Source organism: Corylus avellana, chromosome 4 (genome assembly GCF_965113065.1).
Source record: "Corylus avellana chromosome 4, dhCorAvel1.hap1.2, whole genome shotgun sequence".
In the NCBI taxonomy this organism is placed as follows: domain Eukaryota; kingdom Viridiplantae; phylum Streptophyta; class Magnoliopsida; order Fagales; family Betulaceae; genus Corylus; species Corylus avellana.
Window position 1 is genome coordinate 12859710 of NC_142493.1, and position 13113 is coordinate 12872822.

At 39.1% G+C, this 13113-nt stretch overlaps 1 protein-coding gene across 1 annotated transcript in view; it reads left to right on the forward strand.

Annotated features, from left to right (window-relative positions):
* TOC64-V (translocon at the outer membrane of chloroplasts 64-V) overlaps positions 1-12509 on the forward strand; it is a 46217-nt gene extending 33708 nt beyond the window's left edge. The window contains exons 10-13 of the mRNA XM_088515770.1: positions 2930-3057; positions 3148-3199; positions 9998-10067; positions 12109-12509. Coding sequence (XP_088371896.1) covers positions 2930-3057; positions 3148-3199; positions 9998-10067; positions 12109-12191 — 333 coding nt within the window. The 3' untranslated portion in view covers positions 12192-12509. The remainder of the gene's footprint in view (positions 1-2929; positions 3058-3147; positions 3200-9997; positions 10068-12108) is intronic.
* Positions 12510-13113: the final 604 nt, after the last annotated feature.

Sequence of the window (13113 nt, forward strand, 5' to 3'; positions counted from 1 at the left end):
TAGTGAGGCGTGCGTTTCTGAGGTTTTTGCGCCGTTCGCCGGTGGTCTCGCCGGGGTGTCCAGCGATGATTCCGAGCTTGCGTTGATGGGGTTGTCGATGGCGGAGGTGCATCAGGAGTCAACTCTACAGGTTTGTGCGTCGGGGTCTGTGTCTCTTGAATCGGCGACGGTCCCTGTTTTTCCGACGGAGGCTGCTCTGCTGCCGGAGAATACCCAGAAATGGTTGTTGACTCCGGTGAGTACCCATGTCTCTCCTTTGCCTCCGGTGGTGGTTTCTGCTCCTCCGGTGGGAGCTGGTGCTGTTCCGGTGAAGGAGGTTGATCCCGTTAAGACTGCTCCGGCGAAAGGGTTGCTTCGTCGGGGGTTTTTAGGGTCTAGAAATGTCTCTTCTTCCTCTCTGCCTGGGATGAAGGAGGCTTCATCGTCGGTAAAGGGCTCTAAGGTTGTAGTCGAAGATTCACAGACCTGTTCTTTTTCAGAAAAGCATGCGGCTGAGCTGGGTTTGAGATTAAGCGAACCTTTTCCTCGAATGTCGGAGAATGGTGCTCCGATTTACTCCTCTGTTTCCAAATCTCAAATAGGGTATGCCCGGAGGGTGAAGGAGAAGCTTGCTAAGCAGTTGCAGAAGAATAAGGAGCTGTTTGTCGAGGTTGTAGCAGAACCCTCCGAGAAGGGGGTGGGGAATGATTCGGAGGTGGCTATAGATGCGGTGAATTTCGCCTCTAGTGTGGGTCTATCTAATGGTGAAGGAGGTGATGAGAAAAGTCTTTTGCATCTCTTTTCGAATATTGAAGCGGAGCGGGAGCCCTTTACCCCTAAGGCAAAAGGAAAGCGGGAAATCAAGAATTTAGAATGCTCCATCAATTATGAGGCTAGAGAGAGACTTTCTCCTAAGCGGTACTATCGTCGTCGGGGTTGTGTTGGGACTAAAAATGCATTCTCCTTTCCTCCAGAGGTGCATTAGGGGTTTGGTATTTTTTTAGGGCTGGTGGTGGGTTTGTGGGCTTCAGTATTTGGGTTTTTTGGGTGCTTTGCTTTGGTTTTTCGTTTGGTTGTGGTTCTAGTTGGGTTGGGTTTTTTTGGGGTTTGTGTTTTGGGTTTTTTTGCGCTACCTATGTATACTCTCTTGTGTACTTAGAGGCGCTTTGCGCTTTTTTTTTGATATATACAATTTACTTATCAAAAAAAAAAAAAAAAGGTATCCGTTATGAGGTGGGGGTGGGTTCGATAAGTTCGTTTTTGGCATGATATTTGGTGTGGGGACTCCTCTTTGAAGCATGCTTTCCTGTCTTTGTTCAGCATAGCCAGATATAAAGAAGCTTGGGTGAAAGATAACTTTATTTGGAGGAATGGGGTTGTCGAGTGGAATGTCATTTTTGTGCGATCAGTACAGGATTGGGAGATGGATTTGATTTCTTCTTTCTTTGACCGGTTGTACTCATGCAAGATATCCATAGGTTCTATGGATCGTATTCGATGGTCTTCATCTAAGAAAGGCAAGTTCAAGGTTAAGTCTCTCTTCAAGGCATTGTCAAAATTTGACCATGAGGTGTTTCCCTGGAAGAGCATTTGGCGTACTAAGGTGCCTATGCGAGTGGCTTTCTTTGGGTGGACCGCGGCCTAAGGCAAAATTTTGACTCACGACATCCTGCGGAAGAGGAACCTAGTGGAAGTGGAGTGGTGTTGTATGTGCAAGAAGAATGGAGAGTCGGTCGATCATCTTCTTCTCCATTGCGAGATCGCGAGTATTCTTAGGCATACTATTTTTGATTGGTTTGGGATGCATTGGGTCATGCCTTGTAAGGTGAGGGGCTTGTTCGATTGCTGGTAGTCGGGAGGACGCTCTCGAAGCGCGGTAGTGTGGAAGATGATCCCTCTGTGTCTTATGTGGTGTATTTGGAACGAAATGAATGCTAGATGCTTTGAGGATTCCACTAGGACTATAGAGGAATTGACTCATTTTTTCTTCTTTACTTTGTATTCCTGGACGGCCGCTTGGCTAGCTCCTATAGGGATTACCTTCTCTGATTTCCTTTTTCATTTTTCTCCCTCTTAGGCGCTCTCTTTTATACTTCCCGTGTATGTGGGTTGCGCCCCTCTGTGCTCTTTTATATCATATTTACTTATCCAACAAAAAAAAAAATACCGAACTTTTAGGCCTGACATTTACTTCAGATTAATATATTCTGAAGTTATATTTACTTTGGCTGGGTAACTTAATGTCACTTCAATACCAAGTGAGATATGAACTATTGATTGACCGGTTCAGAGTCTCCGTGTATATGTTATCACCAGTTTATCTTTATGCTCGGTTAAACATAAGATTAATTATTTTAAAAGTTTGATAACATAAATTGACTTAACATTTTCCTGCTTCCTGGTATAAGGATTGTTCACTGTTGTTCTGGTTTCCAAACTTGTGTATATGCTGCTTTATCGCCTGTCTTCTATCATGAGTCATTGTTGCAATTTTAGAGAATGCTCTGTCAGCAGTTCCTAATAAATCTCTATGGTCATTATTGGCTACATTTAAAGAGGTTCACTGTAAATTATCTTAGTCACTATTTCTGTTATTGTGCTGAAGACTTATCTATCTGTGATGGTACATAGGCTATCTGAAAGGTATTTTTCGTTATATTTCTCTTGAGCATATTAGTTTTTATTGGTTAGGTTACTCTGCTGGTTTATTTTTATTATTATTATCAATTTACAGATTTGTTTCAGTTCATGGGTTGAAGATTCACTAGGTGCATGCATAATTTACCAATAAAAGAATCTATTAGACTTGTTTGACATTCAAGAGAAGCACCTTATCCGCACAAATTATTACTCTTATGATACAAGCATGCAAATATGCATACACAAACACATGCATGGACAAACTATGCTGTCTGAGCTTTTCCATATAACTTCTATAACGTTGTTGCAGGGAAATGCTGCTTTTAAGGGAAGGCAGTGGAATAAGGCTGTCAATTACTACACTGAAGCTATCAAATTGAATGCAACAAATGCGACTTACTATTGCAACCGTGCAGCTGCTTATTTAGAGTTGGGATGGTATGCTCTTCTTTAATTTGTTATCCAAAATTATTCATTTCTGTGCTTTGTATCCAAAGCCTTTGTATTTGTTGTTCTCAATGTATGCAGTTTTCAACAAGCTGAAGAGGATTGCAGTCAGGCAATAGTACTTGATAAGAAGGTGAGTGGACAAGCTTGTTGTGCTGATGGCTCTTTGCAAAATGTTTTCTTAATATCTCCGTCTTTTTAATTCTTTAATTTTTTAGCGATTGGCCATCATAGACTCATAGTACCAAAAACGGGGTCCTATTATGCTTAAATAATTGACCTAGTATTATATTGATTCTGATTTGCAGTTGGTTTGGTCTTCTCTACTGCATTTTTTGGGGGCTTTTAGTGATTTAATTACACATGAAGATGCTGACTTTTGAGTAATTAAAAAATATGTAACATTGCAAAAGATTTTTGCTTCATGTCCTGCATGGTCAAAAATAGGATGTGAGATATATATGCGACAACCTTTAATTTTATTTAGGTTTTTAATTTGGTGTATTAATTTATGTTTTATTATTGAGTTATTTCTTTTTGTAATTCAATAAATGGGCATTACCATTGCCCTAGGTTATGTTAGGCAAGAAAATAAAACTATGTTAGGTAAGTAATAAATGGGCATTGCCCTAGGGTTTTCGGTCATTGTAGTCCAATGGAGAGACTGTAATATGGAATAAAATTGTTGAGAAATTGGTTTTCTCTTGCCTCTCCCTTTCCTTAGCCCCACCCACCCCCCCCCCCCCCCGCTTTTTCTGGGCTTCTCTCTATCGGCTTCTACCTCTCTTTATTAAAGCTTTCTTTTCAACGTGCTTTCATTCTACATCAACTTGGTATCAGAAAAATGTCTTCATTGTTTCCTACAACAATCATGATCCATGTTCAATTTTGTCCCCTATTTCAACTTCATTGCTGAAATACCCAAACACCCAACGGCCTCCCAGAACTTGCTCCACCGCTCATCTCCTCGTCAACCTAATCCATCTCACCCAACAGCCTCGCTAAAACTCCATCCAACCAAAGACCCAACCAGAAAAAAACACCCAATTGAAACGCTTCTGCACCGCCACGATAGGGCTGGCAATTTTAACACGACCTGCGAACCCGACACGAAAACGACACGATAAAACAGGTATTGGGTTTGGCCTTATCGGGTGTTAATTTCGTGTCTGGCGGGTACCCGAACAGTATCCGAGTTTGGTGGGTACCCGTTTAAGGCTCGGTTAATTTCGTGCCTGGCGGGTCTTCGAGTCTGGTGGCCGGTAAAAAAGAAACAAAAAAAAAAAAGTCAAAAAAACCCTAAAGACTAACCTAGTAATGAGTAACCCTAAACGCTTTTTGTTAGCTTTTTTTATTATTATCTTTTTCTTTATTGCTATGATGGAAATGTCGTGGGAAATCTAATTTGATCCATTTTCATTTCATATATACACCATTAAATATATATGTGAAATTTAATATAAACAGTAAAACAGAGAACATCTAGACTAGTCATAGCAAATGAGTCTCCTTAAAGAGAAACTAAAATCATTATTGCATTTCATGAAATTATGGAAATGGACTATCTAATATGTATAGAGTTGAAAGTTGCTAATTTTGTGAATGTTTTTATTAACAATTGCATTGGTATTCATGTATTATTATTACATTTTTTTAAAAAAAAATTTTAGGGTTTAGGGTTTTTAATGGGTCGGGTCAAGTCGAGTTACCTTTTAAGAGCACAGGTCGTGTCGGATCGTGCTTACCCGATATGACCCGGTTATTTTAAACGGGTCATGTTATAATCGTGTTAGACCTGCTAACCCGTTTAGCTAAACGGGTCGTGTTTGTATATAGGTTAATCGTGTAACGGGTACCCACGAGTCGTAATCGGGTCGTGTCAGGTACCTGTTTTGCCAGCCCTACGCCACGGTGCCACCCAATCTCCATAGCTCAAATGTGCTACCACCTACAAACCAACCCATCTCTGAGCCTCTCAATAGCAGAATCCGGCCACTCCATGCATTGGCCACGACCACCCAAGCTCCACATCCTAGACGCACTGCCACCCCAAGTCCACCACCATACCGTAGCCTCATGGCTTATGCTGTTCACACATCCGGCAACCCAAGAACCGCCATACCACCCAGACAACTTTCTTCGTCACTAGCCCGTGACCCAGAGGTGCTGCCACCTGCTGGCCATCGCCAGCGTCAGCCTTACTGCTCAAACAGCACCACTCAATATGCTTTATTTATTTAGGTTTTTAATTTAGTGTATTAGTTTATGCTTTATTTTATGAATTATTTATTTTTGTAATTCAATAAATGGACATTACCGTTGCCCTTGGTTATGTTAGGCAAGAAAATAAAACTATGTTAGGTAAATAATAAATGGGTGTTGCCCTAGGTTTTTCAGTCGGGGTCTATTTATGTAACACCCCCTTCCCGTAGGAAGATGATATTACGCATTTCTCATGAGGTTATAAACATTCTGTAAACTAAAATGTTAATAATCCATCAGAGTGTCATAATGCTATTACAACTCATCTAATAAAACTTAAAATTTAAACTTCAAGTCTTATGATAGAAAGTAAACTGAAAACCAAATCATGCTAATGTGTTAAGTTCACTTATTCCACTCCTCCCCTAGGTGTGGCTTCTGTCTCTAGTTCCCCTGGCCATTAGAACCATCCTTGCTTTCATTTTGTTTTTTTTTTTAATAAGAAATCATGAACAATCAAGTGTGTTGCCGAGTGTGTTTTAGCTAATATCCTTGGGTGTAGCGTTGCCGAGTTGCCTATGAAGTATTTGGGTCTCCCTCTTGGGGCGCCATATAAGGATATAGTTATGTGGAATGAAGTGATCAAAAAGATGGAGCGTCAGATGGCAGGTTAGAAGAGAATGTATCTTTCTAAAGGAGGTCGTTTAACTCTCATTAAGAGCACTTTGGCTAATCTTCCGACTTACTTTTTGTCTCTGTTTTCAATTCCTGTTAGTGTAGCTAAAAGGATTGAGAAAGTCCAAAGAGATTTCTTGTGGGAAGGAATGGGAGATAAGCCTAAGTTGCATCTTGTAAGTTGGAACCAAGTCTGCCGCCCTCTACGCTTTGGTGGTCTTGGCATTCGGAAGTTGCACCAGTTTAATCAAGCTCTTTTGGGGAAATGGATTTGGAGATACGCAAATGAGAACGGGGCTCTTTGGTGTAAGCTGATCAAAGCTAAGTTTAAAGACCAAGAAGATGGGTGGTGCACGAAGGACGTTTCGGGTTCTCATGGTGTGGGTCTATGGAAGCATATTCGTAAAGGGTGGAATTTTTTTGCCAAAGGTATTCGGTTTGAGGTGGGGGGGGGGGGGGGGGGGGGGGGGGTTGTTCGAAAGTTCGATTCTGGCATGATATTGGTGTGGGGACAATTCTTTGAAGCAAGCCTTCCCGTCCTTATTCAGTATCTCTAGACACAAAGAAGCTTGGGTGAAGGATAATTTTGTTGGGAGGAATGGGATTGTTGAATGGGATGTCATTTTTGTTTGATCGGTCCAAGATTGAGATATGGATTTGGTTTCTCCTTTTTTTGATCAGTTGTATTCTTGCAAGGTTTCCCTAGGCAGTGTAGATCGTATTTGCTGGTCTTCGTCCAAGAAGGGCAAGTTCGAGGTTAAGTCGTTCTACAAGGCCTTGTCCATTTCTAATCAAGAGGAGTTTCCTTGGAAGAGCATCTGGCGTACTAAAGCGCCTCAACGAGTGGCTTTTTTCGGGTGGACTGTGGCCTTAGGCAAAATTTTGACTCATGATACATTGCGTAAGAGGAATATAGTGGTAGTGGAGTGGTGCTGTATGTGCAAGAAGACAGGAGAGTTAGCCGATCATCTTCTTCTCCACTGTGAGCTCTCAAGTAGTCTTTGGCACACGATTTTTAAGCGGTTTGGATTGCATTGGGTCATGCCTTGCAGGGTGAGGGCCTTGTTTGATAGCTGGTGGTCGGGAGGGCGATCTCGAAGCGTGGTTGTGTGGAAGATGATCCCTCTGTGTCTTATGTGGTGTATTTGGAATGAAAGAAATGCTAGATGTTTTGAAAATTCCACTAGGACCATAGAGAAATTGACTCATTTTTTCTTCTTTACTCTTTACTCTTGGACGGCCGCTTGGCTAGCTCCTTTAGTGATTAATTTATCTGATTTTCTTTTTCATTTCTCTCCCTCCTAGGCGCTCTCTGTTTATACTTCCCGTGTATGTGGGTTGCGCCCCTTTGCGCTTTTTATATCATCATTACTTATCAAAAAAAAGAAAAATCAAGTGTGAGTCAAATACTCAATAGGTAAATACATCACACAATAAATGCAGTTGAAAACATCATATGTTCCAAAACATCAACCAATAAGAATATTCGTACGCATCGTAAAATCATTTTCTTATTAATTCAATATCATGTTGGCCAACACACATTTACGCCCTGTGTGCAAGGGTTGGCAATCACAAGGATATTGGTTCCAATCCTGTGGCCACAGGTGGAACTGCGTCAAGGATATGAAAATCACTCAATAAACTATGGTGCACTCAAGTGAGCCATTCCCGGCGGACCATACAAGATGGTTACCTCCGTCCCTTTAGCTTTCGTACCATCGCTCATTCAGTCATAAGGCCATTAAGTATATTAAAACATTTCATACATTCAAACATTCATTCCCACTCTTTTCTTTCTTTCATTCATTCTTTCTTTCTTTCTTTTCCTTTCTTTCCTTTCTTTCTTTTTCATCAAGTAACATAACATACTTGTAACATTTTCATAACATAGCGGAAGGAGTCATATAAAATCATTTCATACAAAATCATATAATTTTGGATACATTAAAAGGGGCTATCAAAGAAAGGCTAACATTGTATTTTGTTTCCTTTGAAACAACTTTAAGAAAACATAACATTAACATCAGGAAGAAATCAAAGAAGTGATCGTATCTACTTACCTTACTCCTTAGCTTCCACAGTTCAACACTCTTCACTTAGTCTAAGCAAATAATCACAATAATTACTCTTGTTAACACTCGTAAACCATTCATTCTTTCCCATTGTTTTATCCTAAACATTGCCTTTCATACTAAAGGCAGATCTGATTTCTCCTCTTAAAACATTTATTTCATATCTCAAATTCAATTATTTCCTTTGAATGATCATGCTATGCATGAATGCTCAAATACTACACATGTAATATGGCAAATACATCTATTTTCATGCTCTCTAGAGTGTAGATGTTAACACTACATATTACTAGTATTGATAGGGTCCTTAGCTCACCCTAAAGTTTCCTAGACAGATTTGTACTTGGGTAGAAATATAGGTTCTTAAGGCTTCAAAGTTCAACTAGTGTGTGTGCATGTGTGTGTGCTGTGATTCCAGCAACATGTTAGCAAAGATTACTTCGCTGTAAATCCTACAAGTGACCAAAAATTACATGATTTGAATTATTAGGAAGGTAACTCAAAGAGGATTTTACTCTAGGGTCCAACTATAACAAAATATCTTTCCAAAAAGGCCCAACGGTCACCTTTCTTGGTGACTACGGTGCTGCAGGAAATTCAGCATCAACCTAGTCTTAAGGTTTGCTCCTTATAATGCGATGCAACACACTTAACAACTCATACACATGTTTTGTTGATGTCCCATACTTAAGAAAATCATGTAATCATGCTTTACAACTATATTCATGTCTTTTAGGAGAAAGAAATCAGATCTAACACGTTAGTGTTGGCAGCAAGTATAGGAAGATTAAACACCACCCATTTAATGCACTTATCAATGTATTGCTAGATTTTCTTTGTACTATTCACAAAACTAACACTATTCATCCATTATAGGGATTAATAGAACCCATACCTAACAAAATCCAGCTGTCTTAGGAGAAAAACGAAGAGGTAGATTCTGCTCTCTTGGAAAACAATCTGTTTGGTGCAGGAAATTAGCTTCTTGCATTGATTTTGGAATATTTAAGACATAAGGGGTCAATAAAACATGAAGGAAGAACTTTTCTTAAGGTTTGATAAAAAGAATTGAAGAAAACATTGAAATACTTGCAAAAGGAACTAGGCAGAAATTGCAGCTTCTAGAACAGCATTGACATCACTGATTTGGCTTCAAGGTTTTTGCTTGGAGGAATAGAGGAAGAGAGAGAGATTTGAATTTTGAAAACTAACGTAGGGTGTGTTGGGGCTGTAATTGACGGCTGAAAGGTGTGACTTTTAGGGTTTTAAAGGTGAAATATATAAGCTGCAGGAGGAATATAAACTGACGGCTGCAGGGGGATTTTAGGGTTTTAGGGCAGCACTAAAACTCACGTGTGTTTTTAATTTCTTGAGCTAAGGTTGCTGAAAAATAATGTAGAGTACTTGGAATAAAACTGGCAGCAATAAACATCAAGTTTCCTTTCCAAACTAAACTTCTTTTCTTTTTGAAATAACTTGAGAAACAACTCCTACAAAATAGAGATTTATTTAGGCTTAAAATTAGGACTTGTTTTAGCAAGAAAACTTTCATTTTTGGGGGAAAACAACAGCTGGCCAGATTTTCTTTGGACCTAGCCTTCAACTATATTAACTTTCTTGCCCTTTCTGGGTCTTTTTCACCCCTCTAACATACCCCTCTATTAAACCCTCGAAAATTAGAGACGATTAAAAACAAATAGCTATCAAACAATAAAACAAATATAAACAAGCAATCATCATAAAATTTACCCTAGAAGGTCTAGGGTATTACAATTTAAGCATGGTTTATTGTCCAATGGAGAGACTTTGATATGGAATAAAATTCTTGAGATGGCTTCATTCTCTTCTCTCTCTTGGATTCTCTCTTTTTAGTCTCTTTCTCTAAGCTTTGTTCTCAAGTGAGTTTGTTCTGCATCAATATGCATGCACAGAGAACACATATTAATGGTGTTATCTATAATGTTTTATTGTTTGTGCAGAATGTTAAGGCATATCTGAGGCGTGGAACAGCTAGAGAATCTCTTCTCCGTTATAAAGAGGCTGCTGAAGGTAAGAATCCTGATTATAGACTATTTAAATGTTCATCTTTATTGCGATGAGCTGCAGCTTCTCCAGGTTTTGGAATGTATAGTGATTTTGCACATTTCCTGTTCAGCATCTTCCATCCAAGAATTTAAAGGTTACTTCGTGATCAATACTCTGTACACCGATGAAAAACGGTCCTATCGTTATGGACTATCAATCGTTGTTTATCCCCTTTCTTTTTCTAGGCTCAAAAATCTAATTCCTTGAGTCATGGGGTGTATTTGTGTGGAGAGAGGGAAGGGTGTCGATTCATGCATATTAAATCCTTAAAAGGCGTGCCCCCCAATTTTTGAAAAGGACATGTGATTTTGCTTTTAGTTTCTACAAATTCGTTTGTAAAAGTTGTTCATTGTACTGATCAGTCCCTGCTATGCTTGGATTGGAACAAACCCCCCCCCCCAAAAAATATATATAGCTTTTTTTTTCTCTGAATCCTAGCTGTCAGCTCCTCAGACGACAAAAAGAACTCTCCCTCAGTTCTTCCTCCTCCTCTTCAATTCTTTCTTCTTCTCCTACTTCTCTTGATTTATTGGAGTGCTTATCATCCTCTTCTTTTGAACCCCAAATGTGATTGGTTTTTTCGTTTTGGTTTTCCTCTCATTCATCTACAGATCTACTACCAGACCACTCAATCTACCAATCTTAGAGATCCAACTCCCATGAGACAACCCCGCGGCCCAACTGACATAGCCAACCGATCACCAATGATTAAAGGCTGGTTGTACGGGCGGTTCATTCTGAAAATTTAACTTCCAACCCCTCTCGGGTCGGCAGTCGGAAATACCTCTATTCCAACCTGAGGAGGTCAGTTTGCACCCCTAGAATCAAGGCTTAGTTGAGTAATGTCCCTGCTAGTAAGTGGGAGAAAATAATTTTAGTTGTCAAATTATTTAAACGAATAGAGATTTATGGCTGCCTCATGACATAGCCAACCGATCACCAATGATTAAAGGCTGGTTGTACGGGCGGTTCATTCTGAAAATTTAACTTCCAACCCCTCTCGGGTCGGCAGTCGGAAATACCTCTATTCCAACCTGAGGTCAGTTTGCACCCCTAGAATCAAGGCTTAGTTGAGTAATGTCCCTGCTAGTAAGTGGGAGAAAATAATTTTAGTTGTCAAATTATTTAAATGAATAGAGATTCATGGCAGCCAAGCATCAGACATTTTACCCCTTCCTTTTTTTTTTCTTTTTTTTTTTTTAAATTGAAGATATTAAAAGGAAATTTAAATTTGAGGTATTAGCACCAAATTTGAGACATTAGCACCAAATTTAGGATAATCGAATCCCTTTTGGATGATACAATCCCTAAAGGGTTAACCTTTCATCCCTAGATTTTAGTTTTAAATCCAAAAATAAAATTTGAGGCATTAGAAATTAAATATCAACTCATACAAATTTAACCAAAAAAAAAAAAATATCAAAATCTAGCAGGACTAGGAAGAGAGATTTTTCTACAATTTTTTTTTTTTTTCTTTTAATAAAGCCACATCAGACTTTGGCAAACACTTGTCTGACTCTTGGCAGCGTGATAGCAGGACTCTATTTAAACTTTAAAATACTGGGAGTTTGATGGATGGTCAACTTACGTGTCCAGGCTTCTGTGTTGCATGTGTCTGCGTACGTGTATGCGTGTGTAGGATCTAGAAGAGATCCTACTGCAAATTTAAGGGAAACACATGCTAGTTTATCTTATATGCATGTTTGTTTCTGAAACAACCATATAACTGAATTATTATTTCGGACTCACAATACCGATATAATTCATATCCTTAATCAACCATGTCAAATACTAAATTGTGTTTTGCCACCTGCTTATCTATGCAGTCCGTGGTCCGATCCATGTGAATATCCTGTTGCCATGTCATGTTATGGAACACTGAATCAGACAAACAAATAGATGCATATATGGCTCATCATTCTTATAGGTGTACATTTGCAAAATATTAATTTACGTTTTGCAGTCTTCAACCCGCTTATAGAATTTCTTCTCTTTCTGTATGCAGATTTCAAGCATGCTCTTGTACTTGAACCGCAGAATAAAGTTGCTAGTCTTGCTGAAAAAAGACTTAGAAAGCTGATGAGTTGACACATGCTCACTTGTCTCTCTCCCTGTCGCCCCCCTCTCCCCTTCCCTTCCCCCTAAGCATAAAGAAAACAAAAACAAAGAAAGGACACTTTGGGAATGTTGAATTCTGCGAATATAGACTACCCCTCTTCTGTACCCAAACTTAAAAAGAGTAGGAGAAAAGAATATCAAAAGGCAGAAAAAGATGTGAGGCTCTGATTGCGGCTGCTGCAATTTTTGTTTGTTCTTAATTCTGTGCAATTGTAAGTAAATGTTTTTTATCTGAACTTTCATTGAGAAACATCAATATAATGTTGTCTACCAATGCCATTTTTTTTTTCTTCCAATTTTTTCGTTTCAACTACTCAACTATTTTCCTCTCGAGTGGTCAAGAAGAGAGGACAATATTATTTCTTTTTTTCTTTTTTTCTTTTTTGAACAATGAGGTTACTGCTTGTTGATTAAGGTGAGTGGATGAGGTTAAAATTATAAAATATAAGCCCTGAATGGAGGCAAGGATTTGGTCCGGATTGACTCGTTTTCATTAATATTTATGCTCAAATATTCCTTCTTGCACATATATTTATAATTTATGTGGACATCATATGAAAATATAATCCCTATCCTTTTATTTTAAAAGATCAATTACATATTGGACAAATAACATAATTTTAGAGAAAGAATGAAAAAATAATGTACACCATGTAAAGAATATACACGTGAAATTATTGGACGATGATTGCCTGCAATTAGATCGCTTAAATTTTATAGAAATTTGAGCAGTTTAAGAAAAGAGATTGTGGGACTTACTTCCCAGTAAGGCTGACAATTTTGACACGACCCGACAACTCGACACGAAATTATCGGGTTTGGGTAATAAACAGGTCAACCTGTTTATTTCGTGTTTGGCGGGTTGTGTCGCGGGTCATTCGCGGGTGACCCG